This window comes from Eriocheir sinensis, chromosome 41, assembly GCF_024679095.1.
Source record: "Eriocheir sinensis breed Jianghai 21 chromosome 41, ASM2467909v1, whole genome shotgun sequence".
Lineage (NCBI taxonomy): Eukaryota > Metazoa > Arthropoda > Malacostraca > Decapoda > Varunidae > Eriocheir > Eriocheir sinensis.
The window spans coordinates 7,358,600-7,382,812 of NC_066549.1; the positions used below are offsets into that span (position 1 = coordinate 7,358,600).

The 24,213-nt window shown below is 45.5% G+C and overlaps 1 protein-coding gene across 2 annotated transcripts in view; it reads right to left on the reverse strand.

The window, feature by feature from the left end:
* Positions 1 to 620: 620 nt before the first annotated feature.
* The window catches only part of LOC127009602 (MAM and LDL-receptor class A domain-containing protein 1-like), a 74,479-nt gene continuing 50,886 nt past the window's right edge, over positions 621 to 24,213 (reverse strand). For both annotated transcript variants that reach the window (XM_050882816.1, XM_050882815.1), the window contains 15 exons: positions 22,389 to 22,544; positions 21,567 to 21,696; positions 20,670 to 20,874; positions 19,500 to 19,676; positions 18,829 to 18,985; positions 18,008 to 18,192; positions 15,119 to 15,203; positions 14,476 to 14,646; positions 8,616 to 8,724; positions 8,293 to 8,476; positions 7,394 to 7,481; positions 5,713 to 5,871; positions 5,026 to 5,246; positions 4,123 to 4,285; positions 621 to 2,614 (listed from right to left, as the gene is read on the reverse strand). In XM_050882816.1, coding sequence (XP_050738773.1) covers positions 2,550 to 2,614; positions 4,123 to 4,285; positions 5,026 to 5,246; positions 5,713 to 5,871; positions 7,394 to 7,481; positions 8,293 to 8,476; positions 8,616 to 8,724; positions 14,476 to 14,646; positions 15,119 to 15,203; positions 18,008 to 18,192; positions 18,829 to 18,985; positions 19,500 to 19,676; positions 20,670 to 20,874; positions 21,567 to 21,696; positions 22,389 to 22,544 — 2,255 coding nt within the window. In that variant the 3' untranslated portion in view covers positions 621 to 2,549. The remainder of the gene's footprint in view (positions 2,615 to 4,122; positions 4,286 to 5,025; positions 5,247 to 5,712; positions 5,872 to 7,393; positions 7,482 to 8,292; positions 8,477 to 8,615; positions 8,725 to 14,475; positions 14,647 to 15,118; positions 15,204 to 18,007; positions 18,193 to 18,828; positions 18,986 to 19,499; positions 19,677 to 20,669; positions 20,875 to 21,566; positions 21,697 to 22,388; positions 22,545 to 24,213) is intronic.

Consider the following 24,213-nt stretch of genomic DNA (forward strand, 5'->3'; position numbering starts at 1 on the left):
TGCTAGGACAAAGATCATTCATTTCATTCCTTACTGACCTACTTAAATAAACGTGAAGAATATTACATAAAAACCTTGACTGACTAAGCTAAGGCCACGTCGTTTGAAAGTCTTACTCGCTAATAGGAGGCAATTAAAGGAGTGTTCTCAACGATGCTAGACTGACTTACTCGCTAGAGGAGCAAGCGTTATAAAAGTCTCCTTCCTGCTTGGGTTATGAAAATATGTGTGCGGGTTTTTTTTTCTGTATAAATAGTCAATGAAAATGTTGACCGGTTTTGTGACACTAAGAAAAGTTTGAACGAGTTTAAGCCGAGCGGAGGCGGACGGATAGATGGGTGGAAAGGTATAGATGGATAGATAGATTGAGAGAGAGAGAGAGAGAGAGAGAGAGAGAGAGAGAGAGAGAGAGAGAGAGAGAGAGAGAGAAAACGAAAGAGAAAGAAAAAAAAGATAAAGGAAGAGAAAAGGAAAAATAAAAAGAAAGAAAAAGAAAAAAGAAAAAGAAAGAAACAAAGAAAACAATAAAGGAAGAGAAAAGGAAAAAAAATAAAGAAAAAAAAAATAAAGGAAGAGAAAAGGAAAAACAAAAAGAAAGAGAAAGAAAAGGAGAGAAAAAAGAAAAAAGAAAGAGAAAGAGAAAGAAAAATAAATAAAGGAAGAGAAAAGGAAAAAGAGAGGGAAAGAAAAGGAGAGAAAAAGAAAATGAAAAGATATAGAAAGAGAGAAAAGAGTGGAAGAGAGACAGAATGAGAGTATAAAGTCCTCACTCTTGCTTCACGTGGGGCTCTAAGGAAAGGTTCTGGGCTTGGGGCGGAGAGCGCCGTCCGGGCCGCTCGCTACACACGCGTCTCAAGAGTCAATCCCGAGCCGGCACAGCGTTGGCCCGTACTGACAAAGTGGACTTGTTGCACTACAGGAACTATAATGCCACGGGTTTGTTTCTCGATTCTTTAATGTACTCTTGGCTAGTCCGTTTGTTCTGAAAACTTGGCGCTGCACTGCAAGGGTGGCTGATGCGTTTTTGTTTTCTGTTTCGCTGTTGTTTTGTTGATTTTATGGGCGTAAAAATAAGTAGCCACGGAGCAAACACGCCACAATATAGGAGTTTTGGTGTTCTGAAAACTTGGCGCTGCACTGCAAGGGTGGCTGATGCGTTTTTGTTTTCTGTTTCGCTGTTGTTTTGTTGATTTTATGGGTGTGAAAAAAAGTAACCACCAAGCAAACACGCCACAATATAGGAGTTTTGGTGTGTCACGGCAGGTTGGGTTCAGGTCGTCCAGGTGTGTACGTGACCGTGTTTCCAGGTAACACCCACGGCGGGGCTCAGAGAGTGACACGTTGGCTTGTGATCTTTAGGATTCTGAAAATACGCTAAGAGTTTAACCCGTCCGCTGCGATTGGCACGGATTTTGCCTTCACTGGTAGCCTGGTAAAATATAGTCCCAGGTCTTTCTCTGCCTCTGTGGTGGATAGTGGAGTGTTTCCCATGTGGTATTGGTATGCAGGATATCCCCTCCCAAATGCAGGACTTTACATTTTTCTTCATTGAATTGTAGCAGCCACTTTTTGTTCCATTCCTGTAGCTTGGTGATGTCTTCTTGTAGGAAATCCACAGTCAAAGGGTTAAAGTATTTGGCTATATTTTCTCACACAAATAAACTATCTCTTCGCCTCTCCATCATCGTGAGGTGCAGGCAGCGGCAATAATGTAATGATAATTCAAAGGCTGGCCAGCACGAGGTGTGAGGCCAGCACCAGAGGCTCCTAAGCAACGTTGCCAGATTGTCGTACCCAGCTTCTTATATTCGCCTATTTCAGACTAAAAACCGTCGCATCCATAAAACTAACGATACCCATTTCAAGTTATTGCTAAAAATGTTAATTATAGAGGGTTTTTTTAATCGTTATGCGTCAGAAATAGGAAAATCCAGTATGGTGAGTACGATAACGTGGCATCCTTGCTCCTGAGGGACGCTGGAGGCAGGCGACACACGGAGGCGGCCGCTCAAACAATATATATGTAATCCTCGCCGACACTCGCAAGCCGGACGTTCGGTGGCCACATACTAACCGTTTTTGTCACGTTCATCTTGGTACAGTGATAGAAAGGTTGTGCTGGACATTCGGTGGCCACATACTAACCGTTTTTGTCACGTTCATCTCGGTTGTATCGGACACACCTTGGTAAAGAGTCTCAGTACAATGATTAAAAGGTTGTGTCACAAATTCGGAGGCCACATTCTAACCGTATACTTATCACGTTCATCTCGGTTGCATTGAACTCACCATGCTTCAGAGTCTCAGTACAGTGATAAAAAAAGATGTGCTGTGCTACTCTACACTACACCATCACTGCATTAACTCTTATTGCACATCAGTGATAAAAAAAACAAATGAAGAACGTGAAGACATGGGCCTGGATCGTCGTCGCCGCGGCCCGCCCCGTCAGTCCTCTCCATGTCACGCCGGTCACCCTCCTTGCAGTGGCTAACGGGGCGGGGTCATGGCGGGGCGGGGTCTCGGGGTCTTGGCAGGGCGGAGCGGGTCTAGATGTCCATGGGAAGCTCGTCCGTTGTGGCTCCCGTTGAGGGGTCTGCGTTCTCAGGTCTCACTGGAGGGACAAACAGATGCGTTGAATGTATGTTATAAAAATACACAAGGAACACAAGGATATGAAAGTCCCAACGGCTTACACACGGCGGCTCCTGAAGATGGATCGTCCACCAAATTCCCTTCCCGTCCGTAAGTGCATCTAACCTCCATTTAAAGCTTTCAAATGCGTTCAAATGTTTGTTCCATTCATCCACCATCTTGTTCGAGACTAAGTTCTTGCTTATATCCTATTCTTATAACAATTATGTATGTATGTATGTAGGTAGGTAAGTATGGACGTGTAAAGGGTGTGTTTGAGTATGTAGATATGTATGCACGTAGGAATGGAGGTATATGTATCTGTATGTTGTGAGTGTCTGGATAAATGCGGGTATCTCAGCTGATGGGGGACTTACATAGATGCTTCTACTCTGCTTATCTGTCCTTTATATCGTCACCCTCATGAAATAATCGCCTAAATCACTTTTTATAGATTTCCAGGTTTTTCTCCACATCAATTTTTCATCATGTGACGCCCGTTTTTGTATAGTTGTCTTCGTCATTCAGGGTTCGAGTGTTCTAGAATTAACCTTTACATTTCTGCCTAACTCTTAAGCCAAATGAGATAGTAACAGTCCTTTTCTGATTTCCTGGAAAGTCGAAAATAATGACTTAGGCGGTTTGTTTACGAAGGTGACGATATGGCTCCACGCAAAAGCCGTATGAGTGAGTGTCGACCTTACAGATTATATCATTATCTATTGTACTTCAGCGTAGAAAATAAAAGCAATGTCATTATTCGAGAGACAATACTCCTGAAACGGCTGTGAAAATACAAACATTCTCTCCCACACTCCCTGATCACTACTGCCATTATAAAGAATTCACACGTTGCGCTGATGTTTGCCTTCACTCGTGCGACGAAAAAAATGATAACGAGAGATTCACATTACCTCTCATGCCAGCCTGAAATCTTAATGCTTTTCTTATAGTTAGTTTTTTCATCAAGCCACGTAAAAAAAAAAAAAAGAGAGAGAACGAGATATTCACATCATCTCTCATATCAGCCTGAAATCTTAATGCTTTTCTTATATTTACTTTTTTTTCCAAGCCACGTAAAAAAACTATTGGCTTTTCTTTCCTTCTATTATTTATTTGTTCTCTCTCATCATTTCTTTTAGACACTTTGTGAATGACCGAGTTTTTGTTTCCGCACCTTTTCATATAAGAGTAAATCCCTTCTCGTAAATACTCCCTCACGAACATTCAAAACCTTACTCTCACGTTCATTAGCAAGTCTCTTATTGATACGATTCGAGTAGCGGGCTTTTTTTTAATTATTTTTTTCCTTTTTTTGTGCCCTTGAGCTGCCTCCTTTGTTGTAAAAAAAACAACTCACAGTCTAAGATCACGATAATATTGAGAACTGAGTACCTCCCGGCGTCTGGCATTGACTCCTTTTGTAGAACCTTGCCCTAACCCAGTGACCTCGTTCCCCCTCGCTGCGCCCTTGACCCCGGTACTCACAGCTGCAAGATCCTGGGAATATCTTGATGTCGTCGATAGCAAAGCCGCCGTTGCTCGCCATGCCCACCAGCGAGACGCGGTAGTCGGCCGAGGCGTCCACCTCCACCTGCCCGAACTGCCACTCTGGTCGCTGCCGTCCGAGGTTGCCCACTAACTCCCACAGCTGCGAAGGACGACCCAGTGAGTGAAGGCAAAGGAAAAAGCTCCGAGGGTGACAAAGGTATTCATAATCATATATTTCTTATACTGGTACCTTTTATCTATATTCAATGATGTAGAGCTCTATACTATGGAGTGAATGAAAATAAGAAAGCATTGATAACCTTTTAAGGTGGAAAAGGTATTCAGCATTATATATTTCATGTGCTCACAGATATAAAGAAATGTGAATAAAGAGAAGAATTCATTGATAGTCTTAAAAGATGACAGAGGTATTTAGGATCAGCTATTAAACTGTTACCCTTTTAATCTCTTGAGAACTGATATGCTTTCAGACCCGAAGAATTGATGGGATTTTAAGATGACAAAGAGCCGATTTCACAGTCCAACACAGTGTCTTCGTAACAGCACGAACCAAACTATAGAATCCCATACAATCCAAAACGGTGAGGTCTTCGATGCCACACTAAATACACAAGACTTTTCCTGTATAGTTTCATCAAATTTGTGAACTTAAATATAAACACCAGACACTATACAAGGAAATTTTGAAGGCTCTGGTATTGGTTTGGGAGCTTACTAACCGATCATGGGGAACTGTGAAACTGGCCCAAAGACATGTGGGATTTCCTAGTTCTGACATCGAGTACCATGACCCACATACAAGTGATGCAGGGTTCTATGATGCCCCCACAGTTCCTCCCCCGCCCCGTCCCCAGCCCTTATAATGCCCCCCGTACGCACCACAATGGCCCCGCCGAAGCGCTGGGCCTCGTCCGCCGCGCCGCGATCGTAGGACTCGCGCACCACCTTGAGGCGCGTGGTGTCCGAGGCGCCGAAGTAGGCGTACCAGAAGGTGAGGCAGACGGGCGCGTTGTCCTCACTCTTGTCCAGCGGCGGGGAGAGCAGGCTGAGGGTCTGCGGCCGCGCGTTCTGGTTGAAGACGTCGAAGTATGCGTAGCCGACTGACGGAGGGGAGGAGAAAGACGTGAGGGCTACATGCATATGAGGTTGGGAAAAAATCATGATGGTATAAGTAGCTGACTGAGGAAGGGGACGACGAAAGGGATGTGAAAGAGCTAAATGCAAAAATGAAGGAGAAAAGTTATGATAGTTAATAGAGGGGGAAGAAACTACTATCGTGAATAACGTAAGAAATGGATTAACGAAATATTTAGGAATGAATTATAAAAAGTAGTGGAAAAAATATATATAAGAAGGAAAATGACGAAACAAAAACATGATTATTCGCAAACTGCATGAAAGAAATGAAGCTGAGAAAGAGAAAGAGCGACTGAACACTAAACCGAACAAAGAAAACCCAACAACCACTCACATGACCTTAAACATATAATCAAGACAAAAAAAAAGTCACGGGCAACTAAAAGAGCAAAGCAAGTTCAAGACATCGAAGCACGTCACGTCACGCACTGGGGCCGCCGAAGGTGTGGTCGGGGAGGTTGGCGGGGCGGCGCGAGATGGAGGCGGTGGTCCAGCGGAAGTCGGAGTCCGAGGTGATGTTCTTCCACTGGCAGGCGCTGTGCTGGAAGGAACAGTCGCCGCCGGATGTGCTTCCCTTCGGCGGCAAGGCTGGGAAGGGAGGAAGAAAGAGGAGCGGATGTAAGTGGATGTTGCTTTCGGCCACCTGTTTTGTTCCTGTTTTGTTTCTTTTTTAGGAGCAGCGAGTAGCGAGCTTTTTTTTTATTATTGTTTTCTTTTTTTGTGTGCCCTTGAGCTGTCTCCTTTGTTGTAAAAAAAAAAAAAAAAAGGGCCGTATTTTAAGACACCATCGCTTCCCACATCAACTATTTCTAAAGGTCAAAGAGGGGATCAATCTGGTTTTCATGAGTGTTTTTTAAGGTTCACGGTACAGAAGAAGGGTCAAACTACCACCAGGGTCATAAAACTACCCCTGGAAAGGCCTACAGCTCCTACGAAAGCCATGTCAAATATGTGAACTTGGGCGACGAAATGTTTTAAAATACGACCCTAAGACGCATAGAGACATTTTCTTAAACATTTCATTTCGTCGCCCAATCTCAAATGGGTAGTTTTATGACCCTGATGGTAGTTTGACCCTTCTTCTTTTTTTTTTTTACAACAAAGGAGACAGCTCAAGGGCACAAAAAAAGGGAAACAATAAAAAAAAAAGCCCGCTACTCGCTGTTCCTAAAAAGAATCCAAAGAGGTGGCCAAAAGAGGGGTCAATTTCGGGAGGAGAGGTGTCCTGATACCCTCCTCTTGAAAGGGTTAAAGTCGTAGGCAGGAGGAAATACAGATGAAATTTGCTATGAACCTTAAAAAAGCACTCGTTAGAACATGACTCATCTCCTCGTTGACCTTTGGATAGAGCTGATGTGAGAAGCGGAAGTGTCTGAGAATATAACCGAAGAAAGATACATATTCCCAAGCATCTCAGGTTTCACACACTCACGAACACACTTGACATGGCTTTCGTAGAGGTTGTGGGTGTATCCGTGGGTAGTTTCATGAGTCTAGTGATATAGTATGACAAAGCTTTCGCACCGTGAATGTGAAAAGAACCCGACTAATCTCCTCTCTGGCCTTTGGGAATCTGTGTTGTGAGAGCCGAAGGAGTCTGAGAAAGCGGGTGCAAAAGTAGTATAATCCACAATGCTTTTATGAGGACAAGGTCGAGATAATGCCGGAGACTCATCACTTGCCTTCCTCTGCTTTCTCTCCCCAGACAACGCGGGGAAAAGAAGAAGGAAACAAGAAAGAACACAATGCTGGAAAGAGAATATAAGACAAGGAAGAGCGCAAAAGTCATCTCGAGATAATGCCGGAGACTCATCACTTGCCTTCCTCTGCTTTCTCTCCCCAGACAACGCGGGGAAAAGAAGGAAGAAACAAGAAAGAACGAAATACTGGAAAGAGAATATAAGACAAAGAACAGCGCAAACGTCATCTCGAGATAATGCCGGAGACTCATCACTTGCCTTCCTCTGCTTTCCCCAGACAACGCGGCAAAAAAAGGAAGAAACAAGGAAGAACGCAATGCTGGAAAGAGAATATAAGACAAGGAAGAGGGCACTGCAGGGAAACTAAAAGTGCTGTATCAGGCTACGACGATGCCCTCGCTGCGACTCACTTGAACAGTCGCCGCGGAAGATCGTGATGTCGTCCAGCGCCATGAACCCGTTGGCGCGGCTGCTCCCCCACATCCCCTCGAACACCACCTGCAAGGAAGTATGTAGGATGAACGTATGCATGTAAAGAGTGTGCAAAGATGGAACATATGCCAAGAGGGAACGAGTGTATGAACGAGTAGGTAAAGAGGGAACGTGTGTGTGTGAGTAGTTTGTGAAGAGGGAGGGTGTAAAGAGTGACACATGGAAAGGGAGTGTTTTTTTTTTTGTTTGTTTTTTTACAGCATAGGAGGCAGCACAAGGGCACAAAAAAAGGAAACAACAATAAAAAAAAAAGCCCGCTACTCGCTGCTCCTGTAAAGTATCCGAAGAGGTGTACCGCAAAGACTACTGACTGACTGACGGTTTAGAGTGTGGTATGGTGTAGTGTGTTATGGTGTGGTGGGGTGGGGTGGAGTGTATTGTAGTGGGGTGCGCTGTGGCTCAGTACGTTGTGTAATGGTGTGGTGTCATGTGTGGTGTGCTGTGGTGTAATGAGTTATGGAGTAGTGTGTCATGATGTGGTGTGGGGTGGAGTGTGTGGTACAGTGTAATGGTGTGTCTTGGTGTGTCGCGGGTGTCGGGGTGGCATGCCTTAAGGGGCTGTTACACTGGGCAAATTTTCCCTGGACCTTCAGTCAAACCACGATTTCCGCTGGCGTGGTTCTCATATTTCCGTGGTTTTCTGACGTGTCCACGATCTTCCAAAGCTACGGTAGATTTCACCGAAGGACGACGGTATTACTCACCATCATCAGCAGCAGCAATAACAAGAAACAAATGAGAACCACGCCAGCGGAAATCGTGGTTTGACTGAAGATCCACGGAAAATTTGCCCAGTGTGATAGCCCCTTTAGCTTACCACGAAGTCTTGGTCGTTCTGCAGCCTGGCCTGGCCGTATATCCAGTTGGGTCCCTGGTGGTTCTTGAGGGACCACAGCGGCCGCGTCACGATGTCGCCCTCCTGACTCTCGTACCGCTCGTGCACCAGCAGCGACCCGAGGGACGGCCCGGACGGGTCAATGAACGGCTCGTACATGAAGTACCTAAAGGAGAGTGTGTTAAAACAAACTAGGCTCGTGGGTCCTGTTCCTTGGTGGTGGTGTTTACGTAGCCGCTGCTGGCCACTGTTGTGTAAATATCAGAGGATATCAACACACAAGACTCATCTCTGCTTGCACGCACCAGAAGGCGAGGCACATGGCGTCCTCGGAGCCCTTCATGGTGGGGGACACCAGCCACGCCCGGTCCCCGCCGCGCTGCACGGAGCCCCGCGGCAGCGTCATGTAGAACCCTGCAACGAGACAGTCTCTCAAACCCTCGTCGTGGATTGTGGCAATGATTCCTTTGATATGACAACCCCTGACTTGACACATAGAACACCAATGGCAAGGGAGACTTTCTCCTTCATTCAGCTTAATCAACACCGTTTACGTGCATGATAACTAGTGGTGTATAATGACTTGAATTTATAAAACATAAAAGTATTTTCATTCAGTCTTGAATAAGACCTCAGCCTTACAAGACGTGTCCTTGCTAACTGTACACTACATGGAGGGTCGTGGGACAGGGAGAGGAAGAGGTCCGTGCAGCAAGACCCGCCGCCTATGTACAGCACGAGCGGTCGCAGCGGTGAGCCTCGGCGGCGAGGACGGGTCACTATACAACACTGAATGGTGAGCACTGACACGTAAAAACAACTACTCATTCTTTTTGTACAGTTATTGTTAGTCCAGTGGAGCTACGTATAATCAACTAAAATATACACACACACACATTCGTTATAGGATGGAGTACTAAGACTGTTGACTATTTGAGGGGGTGGCATTAGACAGGACGGAATAAAGGTAAAAAGGTGTAAGAAAGAAGTGAATGAGGTAATGTGTAGCGAGGAGAAGAGAGGGATGAAAGGTGCAAGACAAGGATGCAGGACAAACTGTAAGGGTTGCAAAGAAAGTAATGACTGTCGAGGCCGGGGAGGCAGGATGGGGGAAGGAGCGGTGCAGGGCAAGGATGCAGCTGGGTAGTACAGGTGGAGGTGGTCACCCGTGGGTTAGGGGTGCACGGGGGGCAGAGGACGTGCAGGTTCGAAGGAGTGCTGATAGGGAAGGAGTGGCAGGAAAGGAGTGAACAATGCTTCACATGAGCGTTATTCTTTTTTCTTCTTTTTTTTGCCGCACGGGATACAGTTTAGAAGTCAGTGAAGTTCAGTGTGGTCCTTCACGCGGTGGTCGTGACGCGAAACTGCCGTGCGACAGAAGTGTACTACCGCACGCACTCCCAAACGATATGTCGCCGAGCGTTTCAGACAACTCTAGGCGTCAATAAACACTACAGATGGCGCGGCAGTCGTGATGTTTCTGCCGTATTTACTGCTGTATTATGCATATCAACGAATGATTTAGCGTAGACTTTAGATAAACATAGATGTGCAACTTATAAATACTGCAACTCTATTCGTCATCTGTGATAATGCAATACAACTGCGCAGGGAAAAAACGCTCATGTGAAAACACGCCTTCTTAAAGCCCTGTCACGTGCCCTCTGCCGGACGAGGAAAAACAAACGCTCGTGTGAAGTGAGCCTTTGAGGTGCTGAGGGAGGGGTCGTGAGGGGAGTCTGAAATAACAGTGAGAGGAGAAAGAAAGGTTGATCACTTGCCCCGATCTTTTGATGTCACGTCATTAGCAGCGGATCCTAGACCGAGAAACACGGGCGTTAGTTGGTCAGGTCAGGGTGAGGGAGGGCGAGGGACGGGGTGAGGTGGTAAGGTCAGGGAGGAGGAGGCATTGGGGGCGTGGGGGAGGAGGGGGAGCGGGTGGTTGGGTGGGCACTGAGGCAGGATCAGGTTTGGGGAAGCAAGGAGTGGGAACAGAATGAAGGTGAAACGAAGAAGGTCAAGGCGAGATGGAAGAATGGGAAGGAGAGGAGCGGGACAGGAAACACAGAGACGGAAGGAAAAAACATAATGAAGGAGCGAGACAGGAAACACAGAGACGGAAGGAAGAAGAAAAAAAGAGTGTTAAGGAAGTGAGACAGGAAACAAAGTGACGGTAGGAAAAAAAATAATTGAGCGGGACAGGAAACAAAGACTGAGGAAAAAAAGACGGTTAAAGAAGAGACAGAAAACAAAGAGACGGAAGGAAAAAAAAAAAATATTAAGGAAGTGGGACAGGAAACAAAGACTGAGGAAAAAAAGAAGGTTAAAGAAGAGACAGGAAACACAGAGACAGAAGGGGAAAAAAGATTATTAAGGAAGTGGGGCAGGAAACACAAAGACAAGAAAAAAAAGAAGATTAAAGAAGAGACAGAAAACAAAGAGATGGAAGGAAAAAAAAAGAATATTAAGGAAGTGGGGCAGGAAACACAGACTGAGGAAAAAAAGACGGTTAAAGAAGAGACAGGAAACACAGAGACAGAAGGGGAAAAAAGAATATTAAGGAAGTGGGACAGGAAACACAGACTCAAGAAAAAAAAAAAGATGAAAAAAGAGACAGGAAACACAGAGACAGAAGGGGAAAAAAGAATATTAAGGAAGTGGGGCAGGAAACACAAAGACAAGAAAAAAAAAAAAGATCAAAGAAGAGAAAGGAAACAGAGACAGAAGGGGAAAAAAGAATATTAAGGAAGTGGGGCAGGAAACACAAAGACAAGAAAAAAAAAAGATCAAAGTAGAGAGAGGAAACACAGAGACAGAAGGGGAAAAAAGAATATTAAAAAAGTAGGACAGGAAACACAAAGACAAGAAAAAAAAAGATCAAAGAAGAGAAAGGAAACACAGAGACGGAAATAAGGAAAAAAAATAGGCGTGGTATTGGGACTTACGGTTATATAGATGATAAAGACTGATAGACAAATAAGTTAACAACAAGATCAACAGCAGAAAAAAACAAGAACGAGAACCGGCAAATGACGTGGGTTTGGTGGAAGGCTGATGAAGGACTCTTGTGACATGTGGACAACAACAACAACAACAACAACAAGAACGTGACTTAAGAGGCAAGATGACTGGAGAAAAAAAAAGGATACGTGAAAAAAAAAAGTGGAATCCAAGCAAACTATTTTTATAACTTTCAACTTTGATCTTTAACGGGAAAGCAAAAAAATAAAAAAAATAAAAAATAAAATAAAATGTCACAATAATCAAATTCGAAAATCGTAGTCTGGCTTTTTCCTTTCGTGTTGCAAGTAAGTAAAGTTGGGAGCATACAATATAGCTGCGTGGCCTCAGTGCTCATCTCCGTCGCATAAGCCCTTGAGCCTGTGGTGGGTAAAGGGGTTGCCATATATCGGAGTAGCCTAAGATTCGGTATTTCAACTTCGACATTATTTCGTACGCGTTATTTTTTTTTTCTTTCCCTGGTGTGACACGACTGAGATCCTTTTCCGTCACTTTACATTTTTGTGTTCGACCTGCGCGGGGGGGGCCAAGGGTGTGTGTTGGCTTTGCTTCTTGAGGACTGTTGATTGTGCTGGCTGGGGTGGAAGGGGAAGGGACAAGAGGGGAGGTGAATGACGGAGCATAAACACACCTGCGCGTAAGGAAAGTTAGATTCGTGAGACACCGAGTTGGTAATTTTGTGCAGTCGTTCGACGGATGTGCATTCCAGTCATGTTCTCCTACCCTAAGTCTATATACAGCAAGTCAAGTCACTCTGCTTCAAAATTGCGACCGGTACGCACAGGAGGCGGTTTGGGGGCGGAGCAGCGGGATGATGTCACTTGAAGCTAAAAAAAAAATACCCGCCATTTCAGGGGTGACTAAAGTTGGGGCCGTATGGGCACTCTGGATGTGCATTCTCGCCTCCTTTCACAGCGCGTTCAGGCAAGCCACTGCCGAAAAAATATGTCTTTTTATTGTGCTATTGCGTGACTGTAATTCCATTGCCTACAAACGGCGGGGGGCATGTTGAAGTGATCGATTTAAATCAGTCCGCCTTTCTTCGTTTTCTCTAAATCCCTGTTTCTACATTCTCTAGTTTGGCTTCAAGCAGTGTCACGCATAAACCACGCCTCGGCCGTGTCTCCTCCCACAAACCTGCGTATGACTTGACTTGGTGTATAATAGACTTAGCTCCTACCCATGACTTAGATTTTGCCCCTACCGACTTGACACTGCTGAGACCTATCATGTAAGTCTGAACAAACCGTTACTTTTTTATTGTTATTATCTTTAAAAGACGAATCAGGTAGACAGGGAGGACTGCGGACACCATGAGCCGATTTCACAGTCCAACACAGTGTCTTCGTAACAGCCCGAACCAAACTATAGAATCCCATACAATCCAAAACGGTGAGGTCTTCGATGCCACACTAAATACACAAGACTTTTCCGGTATAGTTTCATCGAATTTGTGAACTTAAATATAAACCCCAGACACTATACAAGGAAATTTCGAAGGCTCTGGTATTGGTTTGGGAGCTTACTAACCCATCATGGGGAACTGTGGAACTGGCCCTATGAGGAGCTAATTCTGCAGCCCCCAAACTCCTGAGACGCCGAGGAAGAGAAAACAGAAGTGAAAGCGATGATCTATTTTTTTTTTTTTTTAAGGCAAAGGAGACAGATCAAGAGCTTAAAAACAGAAAACAATAATGAAAAAAAAAAGCCCACTGCTTACTGCCCCTAAAATAGAAAGAGGACGAGATAATATTGATGATTATTGGAGTACAAGGAGAGAGAGGGAAGGCAACAAGTGTCTACGATAGCCCACCCACCGTTGCCAGATTGTCGTACTCAGAGCATAGTATTTACCTGTTTCTGACGCCTACCTATTGCCAAGAAACATTAGAATCTAACTCTTTTAACGATAACCATAAATTAGTTTCTTTATTGGACCCCAGAAGACAGTTTAGGGGTAGGAAGTCGGGAAATATAATCGGCTGAGTACGATAATCTGGCAACGTTGAGCCCACCCATTACTGGAGAGACTTAAAGAAAGCAAATCTGAAGTGAGGCAAATATCTGGTCGGGGCTGTTGTGGAAAGACGGACAGACAAACGCGATTTTAAGTCTGTTCGCCCGTGAGGTACAAACCGTTAGATTCCGATCCTTTGCCATACAGCCATGCAGAAACCCCTGTTATCTCTATCCTGTGTTGTGTCATTCTTTACTTTTCTTTTTTTATAGGAGCAGCGATTAGTGGGCTTTTTTCTACGCTTTCTTTTTATTGCCCTTGAACTATTTCTTTGCAGTAAAAATAATAAATAAATAACAAGAGTCCTCCGTCCCAGAGTTTTTCCAACGCGTGAACAATATCCTCGCTCTAGGGCTATTGCAACGAAGATGAGCACCGAGGCCACGCGCAGCTATAGCGTACACCCCCAACTTTACCAAACATGTACAGCCAGACGTCTTCTCCCACACCAAGAACACTTTTACCGTACATCTCTCCGTCAGTGGAATTTCTTTTTTTAACCTTTTCGCTCTCCTGGTGTAGTTCTTGGCCTCATCTCTCCTTTCCATACATGTTTTATTCTATTCTAGTGTTTAGTTTTATCGCTCTCCCTTCTTCCCAGTCTCCCTCCTTGGCTACCCATTCTTAAAAACCTTTCCGCCCTCCTCGGTGTAGTTCTTGGGCTCATCTCTCCTGTCCTTACCAACGCTGCCAGATTGTCGTACTCTGCCTCTTGTTTGATGATTTTCGACCCCAAAACGGCTTTCATCACCCAAATAACTGCCTTCATATATGGTTATCCTTAAAATGGTTAATTATTGGTGCTTTTTGGCAATAGTTATGGGGCAGAAACCGGTAAATATGCGGCTCTGAGTACGATATTCTGTCAACGAAGGTCCTTACATGTACTACTCTACTCTAGTGTTAGTTTTATCGCTCTCCCCTCTTTCCAGTCTCCCTCCTTGGCTACCCATTCTTTAAAACCTTTCGCCCCTCCTCGGTGAAGTTCTTGGCCTCATCTCTCCTGTCCTAACATGTACGACTCTACTCTAGTGTTAGTTTTATCACTCTGTCTTCTTTCCAGTCTCACTCCTTAGCTAGCCTTTCCTCGCCTCTCCTTCCCTCCCCTCAGCCCCTCCTCTCACCACCTTGTAGTGTGCCCAGAGTGTGGTCCCGCTGCGGGGCGCGGTTGTCGGCGGCCACCGTCCTCACCCAGTCCATCTCGTCCAGACGCTCGCGAGGGCCCGGACTTACCCAGCCACACTCGTCCACCTCGAAGGTACAGTCACCAGTCTGGCCGGCCGCCACTTGAGGTGCACCTGAGGAGAAAGGACGTCACAGAAATAGGATACGAAACAATGTTGCTGTGTGAAGTAGAGTGGCAATCTGTATTTCACAAGTGGAGTCTAACGAGCTGAATAAAGTGAGAAAATCCTGCCGAAATACTAGTCATTACCCTTTTAACATTTAGTTCAATTCTAATCAGTTTCTAATACCTCTAGCCTCATCTCTCCTGTCCTTACATGTAATACTCTACTCTAGTGTGTAAAATCGAAAAAAAGAATACAGTGACGAAAATATGGAGAGACAGACGATCAAGCTCTGTGTCTTGTGTAACGCTTAAGTAACTCTAAGGACTTTGACAGATAGAGTGAATGAGCTCTTGCTGCTAAAATGACAGCTCACTAATCGAACTGGAGATTATTACTCGGAAAACCAGTATTATTTAGTCTTAATTTTCTTTTAATTTTCTTGTAACTATTCCCTGGCACAAAGCGGCGGCAGACTCACTAGGACACGCGCCCTGGATGATGGAGATGTCGTCAATAGCGATGTCCCCGAGGTTGTTGGCGCCCACCTCGCCCCCGAACACGATCTGCGGCGACACACCAGGCACATTTTTAATTATTACAGCAGAGGAAGCAGCACAAGGGAAAATGAGTAAAAACAAAAACAAAACAGCTCCACATTCTGCCCTGTCTGGGGGTTGGGATGGCATGTTCCTCCCTTCTCCCTTGTCGTTTACCTGCAACAATAAACTATCAATCAGTCAATCTCTAGCACTGCTCCTATAAAAGAAAATAGGAGAGAGTGGTCAAAAGAGAGGTCAGTTTCGGATGGAGAGGTGTCTTGTTACTGCACTCCCCTCCTCACGACACGCCTCACCCCATGTACCGCCTCATGCACAACGGAACTATAGTGTTTATGTACATGTAATAATAAATGTACACCTTTGATGATATCCCTTAATGCAACTTATTTCTTTAGATCGTACAATGATTCAAATAAAAAACGGAAAATTCTTGTCACAGTGGAACTACAGTGTTTATGTACATGTAATAATAAATGTACACCTTTGATGATATTCCTTAATGCAACTTATTTCTTTAGATCTTACAATGATTCAAATAAAAAAAAACGGAAAATTCTTGTCTAATATAGATGAACACTGAACACTGTGAACCTCTGAGTGCATAATTAAAAACTAAGCAATTCAATACTTATATCTATGGATTCAAGTGTTTGGGTTATTAAATGAGCTTTGAACTCGAGTCTCAGTGCCCCGTCGCGGCCCTGAAGCTGCCATGGAGACCAGCCGTTTACTGCATCAGCTTGTGGGAGCCAGGAATCGTATTTTGACAAACTTGTACACTTCGATCATAAACACCTTTTTTTTTTTTTTCTCTCTCTCTCTCTCTCTCTCTCTCTCTCTCTCTCTCTCTCTCTCTTTTTTTTTCACGTCTACGCCTATAGCGCCGGTAGGCTTGCTTGAGGGGCCTGGATGGTAGTCGTCCCCAGCCTGTCATGGCGCAGGCAAGTGTTTATAGTGGCGCCATCTTCGCTTGGCTCATGTTGCCCCCCGGAACTCCTTCTTGATTCACTTGGACGGTTTCCTCTAGAGTCCGGGTTGATGGGTGGTCATCAGGACAGCATGTGGGTAGTTTTAAGCCATTCTGCGGTGACTGAAAAATCCGAGGTGGTAGCGTGGGGATTCAAACTAGCGTCGTCCATCACGCGGTGAATGTGGGCCCAGCACGCTACCACTCACCCACCGCCTACCCTAAATAAACCTTACTTCTCATGCGTCTCCTCATTACACGAGTATTTAATGGGGAGGTTCGTGCTAAAATATGCAGCAGCGACTCCGGCAGGTGAGCAATGATCGAGGCTATATCATCAAACTCTTCGACGCCTTAGTCCATCTGTTTAAAAAAGGCTCTCGCAGAAGTTCTTGAGGGTTCCATGGATGGTTTCTCGACCCTGGTGGCAGTTGTGGAAGGCATCTGCACCATGACCGGGAAAGCACTCATGACAACCGGGCGTATCTCCTCTGCGGCCTTCAAAAACGTTCCTAACAAGAGCCCCGAACGTTTTTTTCTTTCTTTTTCTTACAACAAAGGAGACAGCTCAAGGGCACAAAGAAAAGGAAACAATAATAAAAAAAAAGCCCGCTACTCGCTGCTCCCAAGAATACGAGTCTGAAATATGAGGTTTCCGAGGGTTGGTTCCTGTAGTGTGCTGATGAGGATGACGCGTTAGTGCCGCGAAGAGATTATTAAAGAGATGAGGCCGATTGAGGTCTAGGTGATCTAATAAGTAAGAGCTTAGAAGTTCAGAGCCAGGGGGAGGCGGTTAGAAGTAAGAGTTTAGAAGTTCAGAGCCAGAAGTAAGTTTAGAAGTTCAGAGCCAGAAGTAAGAGTTTAGAAGTTCAGAGTCAGAAGTAAGTTTAGAAGTTCAGAGCCAGAAGTAAGTTTAGAAGTTCAGAGCCAGAAGTAAGAGTTTAGAAGTTCAGAGCCAGAAGTAAGTTTAGAAGTTCAGAGCCAGAAGTAAGTTTAGAAGTTCAAAGCCAGAAGTAAGAGTTTAGAAGTTCAGAGCCAGAAATAAGTTTAGAAGTTCAAAACCAGGAGAAAGAGTTTAGAAGTTCAGAGCCAGAAGTAAGTTTAGAAGTTCAAAGCCAGAAGTAAGAGTTTAGAAGTTCAGAGCCAGAAGTAAGTTTAGAAGTTCAAAGCCAGAAGTAAGTTTAGAAGTTCAGAGCCAGAAGTAAGTTTAGAAGTTCAGAGCCAGAAGTAAGTTTAGAAGTTCAGATTCAGAAGTAAGAGTTTAGAAGTTCAGAGCCAGAAGTAAGTTTAGAAGTTCAGAGCCAGAAGTAAGTTTAGAAGTTCAGAGCCAGAAGTAAGTTTAGAAGTTCAGAGCCAGAAGTAAGTTTAGAAGTTCAGAGCCAGAAGTAAGTTTAGAAGTTCAGAGCCAGAAGTAAGTTTAGAAGTTCAGAGCCAGAAGTAAGTTTAGAAGTTCAGAGCCAGATAAGAGTTTAGAAGTTCAGAGCCAGAAGTAAGTTTAGAAGTTCAAAGCCAGAAGTAAGTTTAGAAGTTCAGAGCCAGAAGTAAGTTTAGAAGTTCAAAGCCAGAAGTAAGTTTAGAAGTTCAAAGCCAGAAGTAAGTTTAGAAGTTCAGAGTCAGAAGTAAGTTTAGAAGTTCAAAGCCAGAAGTAAGTTTAGAAGTTCAGAACCAGGGGGAGGCGGTTTAGAAGTTCAAAGCCAGAAGTAAGAGTTTAGAAGTTCAGAGCCAGAAATAAGTTTAGAAGTTCAGAGCCAGCGGGAGCCGGTTCGAACCCCCAGAAAGGGCATCCAACCCCCAAACAGCGACCCTAAATAAACAAAGGTAAAATGTGAGGGCACTGTACCTTGAAGGGGGAGGGTGAGGAGATGGGCACCTGACCCTGGTACCACGCGTTCCCCGCCTCGCCGGAGATCTTCCAAATGATGGTGTCCTGGGCGGTGTTCACGTCGTAGATCACCACACGTAGCGACCCAATGCCGTTCCCGTACATGTGGGTCCAGAAGCGCATGCACAGCGGCCGGTCCGGGTCTGGGCGGGAAGACGACGTGGAGGGTGACATGACCACAAACACACAGCACACAGGGACGTACATAAGTGAGGCATCCTGAAGAGCGTTAGGAACAAAGCCATTTTTTTCTAGTTTGCACTAAGAAAGGCAAGTTACAAGAGAAGATGGCGCCACTATAAAACACTTGCCTGCGCCATGACGGGCTGGGGTCGAACACCATCCAGCCCCTCAAGCAAGCCTACCGGCGCTATAGTCGTTAAAAAAAAATCGCACTAAGAACAAGAAACGGCGGCTCAAATTACAAGTAAAAAGTGACCTTGTGTTTACTAGTGTACCGAGGGTAGCTTTTCCCCTGCACCTTCTATCTTGTTTTATTCTGGGATGTGTAGTCTGCTTTTCTTAGTGGAAATTATTAAAAAAATGGCTTTGTCCCTTACGCTTTTTCTCCTCCGGAAGCCTCATCTAACATCTGGGCAAGAAATAAGGAAAAAAAGAAGAGATAAAGACTGAGAAAACTGAAATGTTGCATATGAACAAGGTAAAAATTTGAAGTTGCCTTGGAAAACCACGTGAAATATCAAAGCTGCATCTTGATTTTTCCCCCTCCTCCTCCTCCTCCTCCTCCACCTCCTCTTCCTCCTCCTTCTCCTCCTTACCGGTGCCCTGGAACTCCTGGCTCATGAGTCTCGCCGTGTCTCCGGGGCGCCGAGGGAAGCTGGAGTCGATGAAAGCGTAGCCGCCCATCATGCCCCCGTTGGCGAAGGAGGAGCGGTCTCGCGGCGGCCCGGTGCTGGGGTTGAGGCTGCCGCGGCTCTGTGGGTTAGAGTTTAAAAGTTTAGAGACAGGATGAGACGGTTCGAACCCCAGTGCACCGCGTGACGTCAGAAAGGGCGTCCAGTCATAACCCCAACCCACAACCCAAAACAGTGACCCTACATGAATATCGGTAAAACGTGTTAAGACAAAGAAAGAAGAAAGGAGTTAGTGATGAAAGTGAAGAGTTGGTACAGCAAATACAAAACACTGTAACGGATGTACCAACGGAGAAGGGAACACACACACACACACACACACACACACACACACACACACACACAGAGTATATTGCAAGCTTTATCCTTTTTTTTTTGCCCTAAGTCTGTTTCCATGAACGTAAAACACACACACACACACACACACACACACACACACACACACACAGAATATTGCAAGCTTTATCCTTTTTTTTTTTGCCCTAAGTCTGTTTCCATGAACGTAAAACACACACACACACACACACACACACACACACACACACACACACACACACACACACACACTGACTCACCAACTTCCAGTCAAAGTCATCGTTGGTGTCTTGCGTCCACCCACACGTTCCGCCCTCGAAGGTGCAGAACGCCCCACACTCCTTGGACGGCGTGAACGACAGCTCATCCAGAGACACGTAGCCCCTGAAGCGCCGACTGCTGTCCCCGCTGTCCACAGGTATGGCCTCGAAGATAACCTGAGTAGAGGATTGTCTTAGCTTTAAAAACAACCCTCAACTCTGTGATATCCTGAACACGGTCTTAGAAGTACACCATCTCGAAGCCTTATCTAATATACTTACGTTACCTGAGCATTCACACACCGAACGATCCTTCAACCAACGACACACACACACACACACACACACACACACACACACACACACACACACACACACACACACACACACACACACACACATAATTGACTGCTCTTTCGGCCACCTCTTCGGATTCTTTACAGGAGCAGCGAGTAGCGGGCTTTTTTTTTATTGTTTCTTTTTTTGTGCCCTTGTGCTGTCTCCTTTGCTGTAAAACACACACACACACACACACACACACACACACACACACACACACACACACACACACACACACACACACAACGTTCCTTTAACCAACAGTGCACTCACCCAATGTTCCCTTAACCCTTACACACCTACGTTTCCTTAACCAAAATCACACACAGCCAACGTTCCTCCAACATATACATACACACACACACACACAACGTTCCTCCAACCAAAAGTACACACACACATCCAACGTTCCCTTAGCCCACACACACAAAACGTTCCCCTTACCCTCAGACTTAACGTTCCCTCTACCAACCCTCACCCACCTAACGTTCTCTCTACCAATCCTCACCCACCTAACGTTCTCTCTACCAATCCTCACCCACCTAACGTTCTCTCTACCATCCCTCACCCACCTAACGTTCTCTCTACCATCCCTCACCCACCTAACGTTCTCTCTACCATCCCTCACCCACCTAACGTTCTCTCTACCATCCCTCACCCACCTAACGTTCTCTCAACCAACCCTCACTCACCTAATGTTTTTTCAACCAAACACACACACACACACACACACACACACACACACACACACACACACACACACAAGAAAAAAAGAAAAAAAAAAACGTTCCCTTAACCCACACAGTAAACGTTCCCTCCACCCTCACCCACCGAATGCTTCTTTCCGTAGGTGTAGACGATCTGGCCCTCCTTCCACTCCCCGTTGGTCATGTCCCGCGCCTCCCACAGCACCACGTCCTCGCTGCCGTCGTAGCCCTGCATTGCCTCGTCCACGGGCACGCTCACGCTCATGTTGTCCGCCATCGGGTGCAGCAAGACGCGGATCCTGTCGGGGCTGAGGCCGGCGATGGAGTACCTGGCGTAATCAAGAAGGAGGTATCAGTGGTTGGGGTCCCGCGTGTAAGTCCTGGGAGTTTCTTTGACATATTTCGTGTTTTGTTGTTATAAGTCTTAGGGGTTTGTTTGCCGTGAGTGAAATGAAACATCGGATGTAGGGCCAACTATGTAAAAGATCACAATGGTTATATTTTTGTTTTTCTTAATCTCTTAATAAGCCACATCCTAGATATGACTAAGCCTGCAAAACTCACGAGAATTTGAATATATGTAGTTGTCTAGAGTCTAAATAAAAGGAGACTTGATCGAGATTTATAAATGGATGAAGGGCTTTAATAAGGTATTGGTTGTAAAAGAGCCAGGTAGGACACGTAGCAACGGTTATAAGTTAGATAAAGTCAGATTTAACAAAGACATAGGCAAGAATTGGTCTACCAATAGCGTGGTGGATGAGCGGAACAGGCTTGGCAGTCATGTCGTGGGTGCCAATACCATAGATGCATTCAAGAAGAGGTTGGATAAATTCATGGATAGTGAGGTAAGGTGGGGTTAGACTTACAGGAGCTGCCTTGTATGGGCCAACTTGCCCCTTGCAGACTCCTTACGTTCTTACGTTCTTATGTTCTTATGTTCATTCTTCTTCTAAACTCCATATTTTGCAGTAATATATTTTTGTCCATTCCATCTCACGTACACACTCGCCGGACTCACCAGAACTTGACGCACATGCCCTTGGCCCCCGTGGACTCCTTCATGGGGGACATCAGCATCGCCGACTCGAAGGGGGACTGGCCGATCACCCTGACTGGCACCTGGGACGTCTCGAACACCGCGTAGCCGCCTGCAGGGGATGGCGAGGCTTGAAGCAAACAGACTCTGATTTTGGGTTACACTAAGGGTCGAATTCTTAATCATTATGGCTCCCAGGCACATAAATTTGACAAGGCTTTCGTAGGAGTTTGGGGCATTTCCAGAGGTAGTTTTATGACCTGGATGGTAGTTTGGCCCTTCTTCTCTACCGCGAACCTAAAGAAACACTCATTAGAACCCGATTACTCTCCTTTTTGGCCTTTAGAAATAGTCGTTGTGAGAGTCAAAAGCGTCTAAGAATACGAGTCTAAGACATGCTATTCCAGTCCACAACACGTTAAATGAGGAGGAGGAACACTGCAAGACCACAAGATAAAACAGCAGCAGTAGATGCGAGAGTGGAACGAGATGACACACTCATAAAAATTGACTTTCCTTATCAACCTTCGCTAATCAAGACTTTATTTTTGTTATTATTTAGCCTTTGGACAGCCTGCCTTCTTTCTTTCCCTGTATGAAAAAAGGAAGACCTATCAGTGACATTTATCATCCCGTGCCGTGAAGAAGGACACTCTATATTTTTTTCCCGAGATGTACAACCTGCCTCTCCCAGTACAAACTAGAAAAAAAAAACGTCTCTGTCCTTTTCGCCTCTTCTACTCCGGACGCCTCAGTTTTATCACCCCAAGCAAGAAGAGGGAACAGGCCGCCGCGGAGTCTCACCCTGGCTGTCGCCGTAGGACACATCGACGCTCGGCCCGCCCACCCAGTAGGCGCTCTCCCCCGTGGACGGTTGCCACTTGAGCTGCGTCACATCCAGGTTGGTCCACTCGCACAGAGACTGGGTTGGGCTGCTGCCGAAGTCACACAATTCAGAATCTGCAAATCACACAGATGGTTACACTCCAGAGCAAAAAAATCCTGAGAGACTTGAACGGAGGCGACGGAAAGGCCAGCGAAGGTATGGAACGAAGCGTAAAAAATATGTAAAAACTGCAGAAGAAAAAATGCCATAACGTTCTTAAACAAAAGCGTATTCCTAAAGCAGCGAAGCGCATACAAAAAACTACCTCTTCGTATCCATATTGCAAGTTTTCCATACTATATACACACGCACACACGCACACACACACCACACGCACACACATATTTATACGGCATTAGGTGATGGGTGGCAGGGAAGGGGGAGGGGGACGCTAGCAAAGGTAAGTCTCAAAAAGGAAAGCAGGGGGAGGGGGTAAGGGCCAAGGGGTCGTTAGTCTAAAGGTGATGGGAGGACGGGCACAGCGGGCGGGCGTGGTGCACAGAGAGCGTGGCACAGACAAGGCACGCAGGAAAGCAGTGGCGTGTGTGTGTGTGTGTGTGTGTGTGTGTGTGTGTGTGTGTGTGAAGAAGTAGCATATACGCCAAATGTAATAAGCTTGCACACACTCCACAGCCAAAGCAGAATTCGAATATATATAATCGCTGTGAGCAGAACGACGGTAAAGGTGAGTCATTTATTAGTTAGTGCATCAAAATCTGTACATAATGAGCGAATTCGATAATCATGTACGTTTTTGTATTCGATTATATCTGTTATTGGGGTGATTATATATAGTGCCGAGGTGTACGTCTGTGTTTTGTACGTCTATGCTGTGTACGTTTTTTTTTGGGGGGGGGGTGTGGGTGGGGGGGGCTGTGTATGTGTGTCTGTCTTCACTATACTGTCAGGTGGTGGCCATATCGTAAATATATAGCGACGTATATGATTGTAGTATATTTTTTGTGTCGTGTTCGGGGACGGGAGAGACATCTGGTGGCAGGCGATGGCATAAAAGCGCATAACAAAACAAAAAAGTCTTATTAATTCGTGATGCTAAAGGAAAGGAGGGAAAACTATACTGAAACCCATTTTTTCTTTGGTGGTTCCTCAAACACTCGGAAGTCTTGCAGCGGTGTGTACTGTGAGTGTAGGGGGGTGTAGGGAGGGACAGGGGAAGGGCGGCTGTCAGGTGATACGGGACCTGTGAGTGTGTGTTTATTCATGGGGTGATTAGCATGTCAGGTGAGCGATGATGCAGTAGTGGAAGGTGGTGGCGGTGATGCATGGAAGTCTGTGTTACGGACGTGAGTGTGTTTGGACAAGAGTGATTGGCTGTTAGGTTTCGAAGAAGTGACAGTGGGTAGTGGTCATAATTATACAAACGTGTGTAGTGGTTGTGTGTCTGTATGTGAGTGGTTGGCTGTTAGGTGGATGTAAAATGGGAGTGGATGGGGGTTATATGCACACGTGGATAATGACTGTGTATCTGTTTGTACATGGATGCCTGGTTGTTTAGTCATGGTGAGGTGGCAGAGGTTGGTCGTCGCATGTGTGAGTGTAATGGTTGCGTCTCTTTTGGTAGTTATTTGGCTGTTAAGTGACGAAGTTGAAGTGGTCGGTGAAAATGGAAGTGTACTGGCTGTGTGTCTGTACAAGGATGGCTGTTCAGTGACGATCAAATGGCGGTGAACGATGATTATACGCAAAAAGGTGCCATGGCTGTGTCTGTACGTGGGTAGTTAG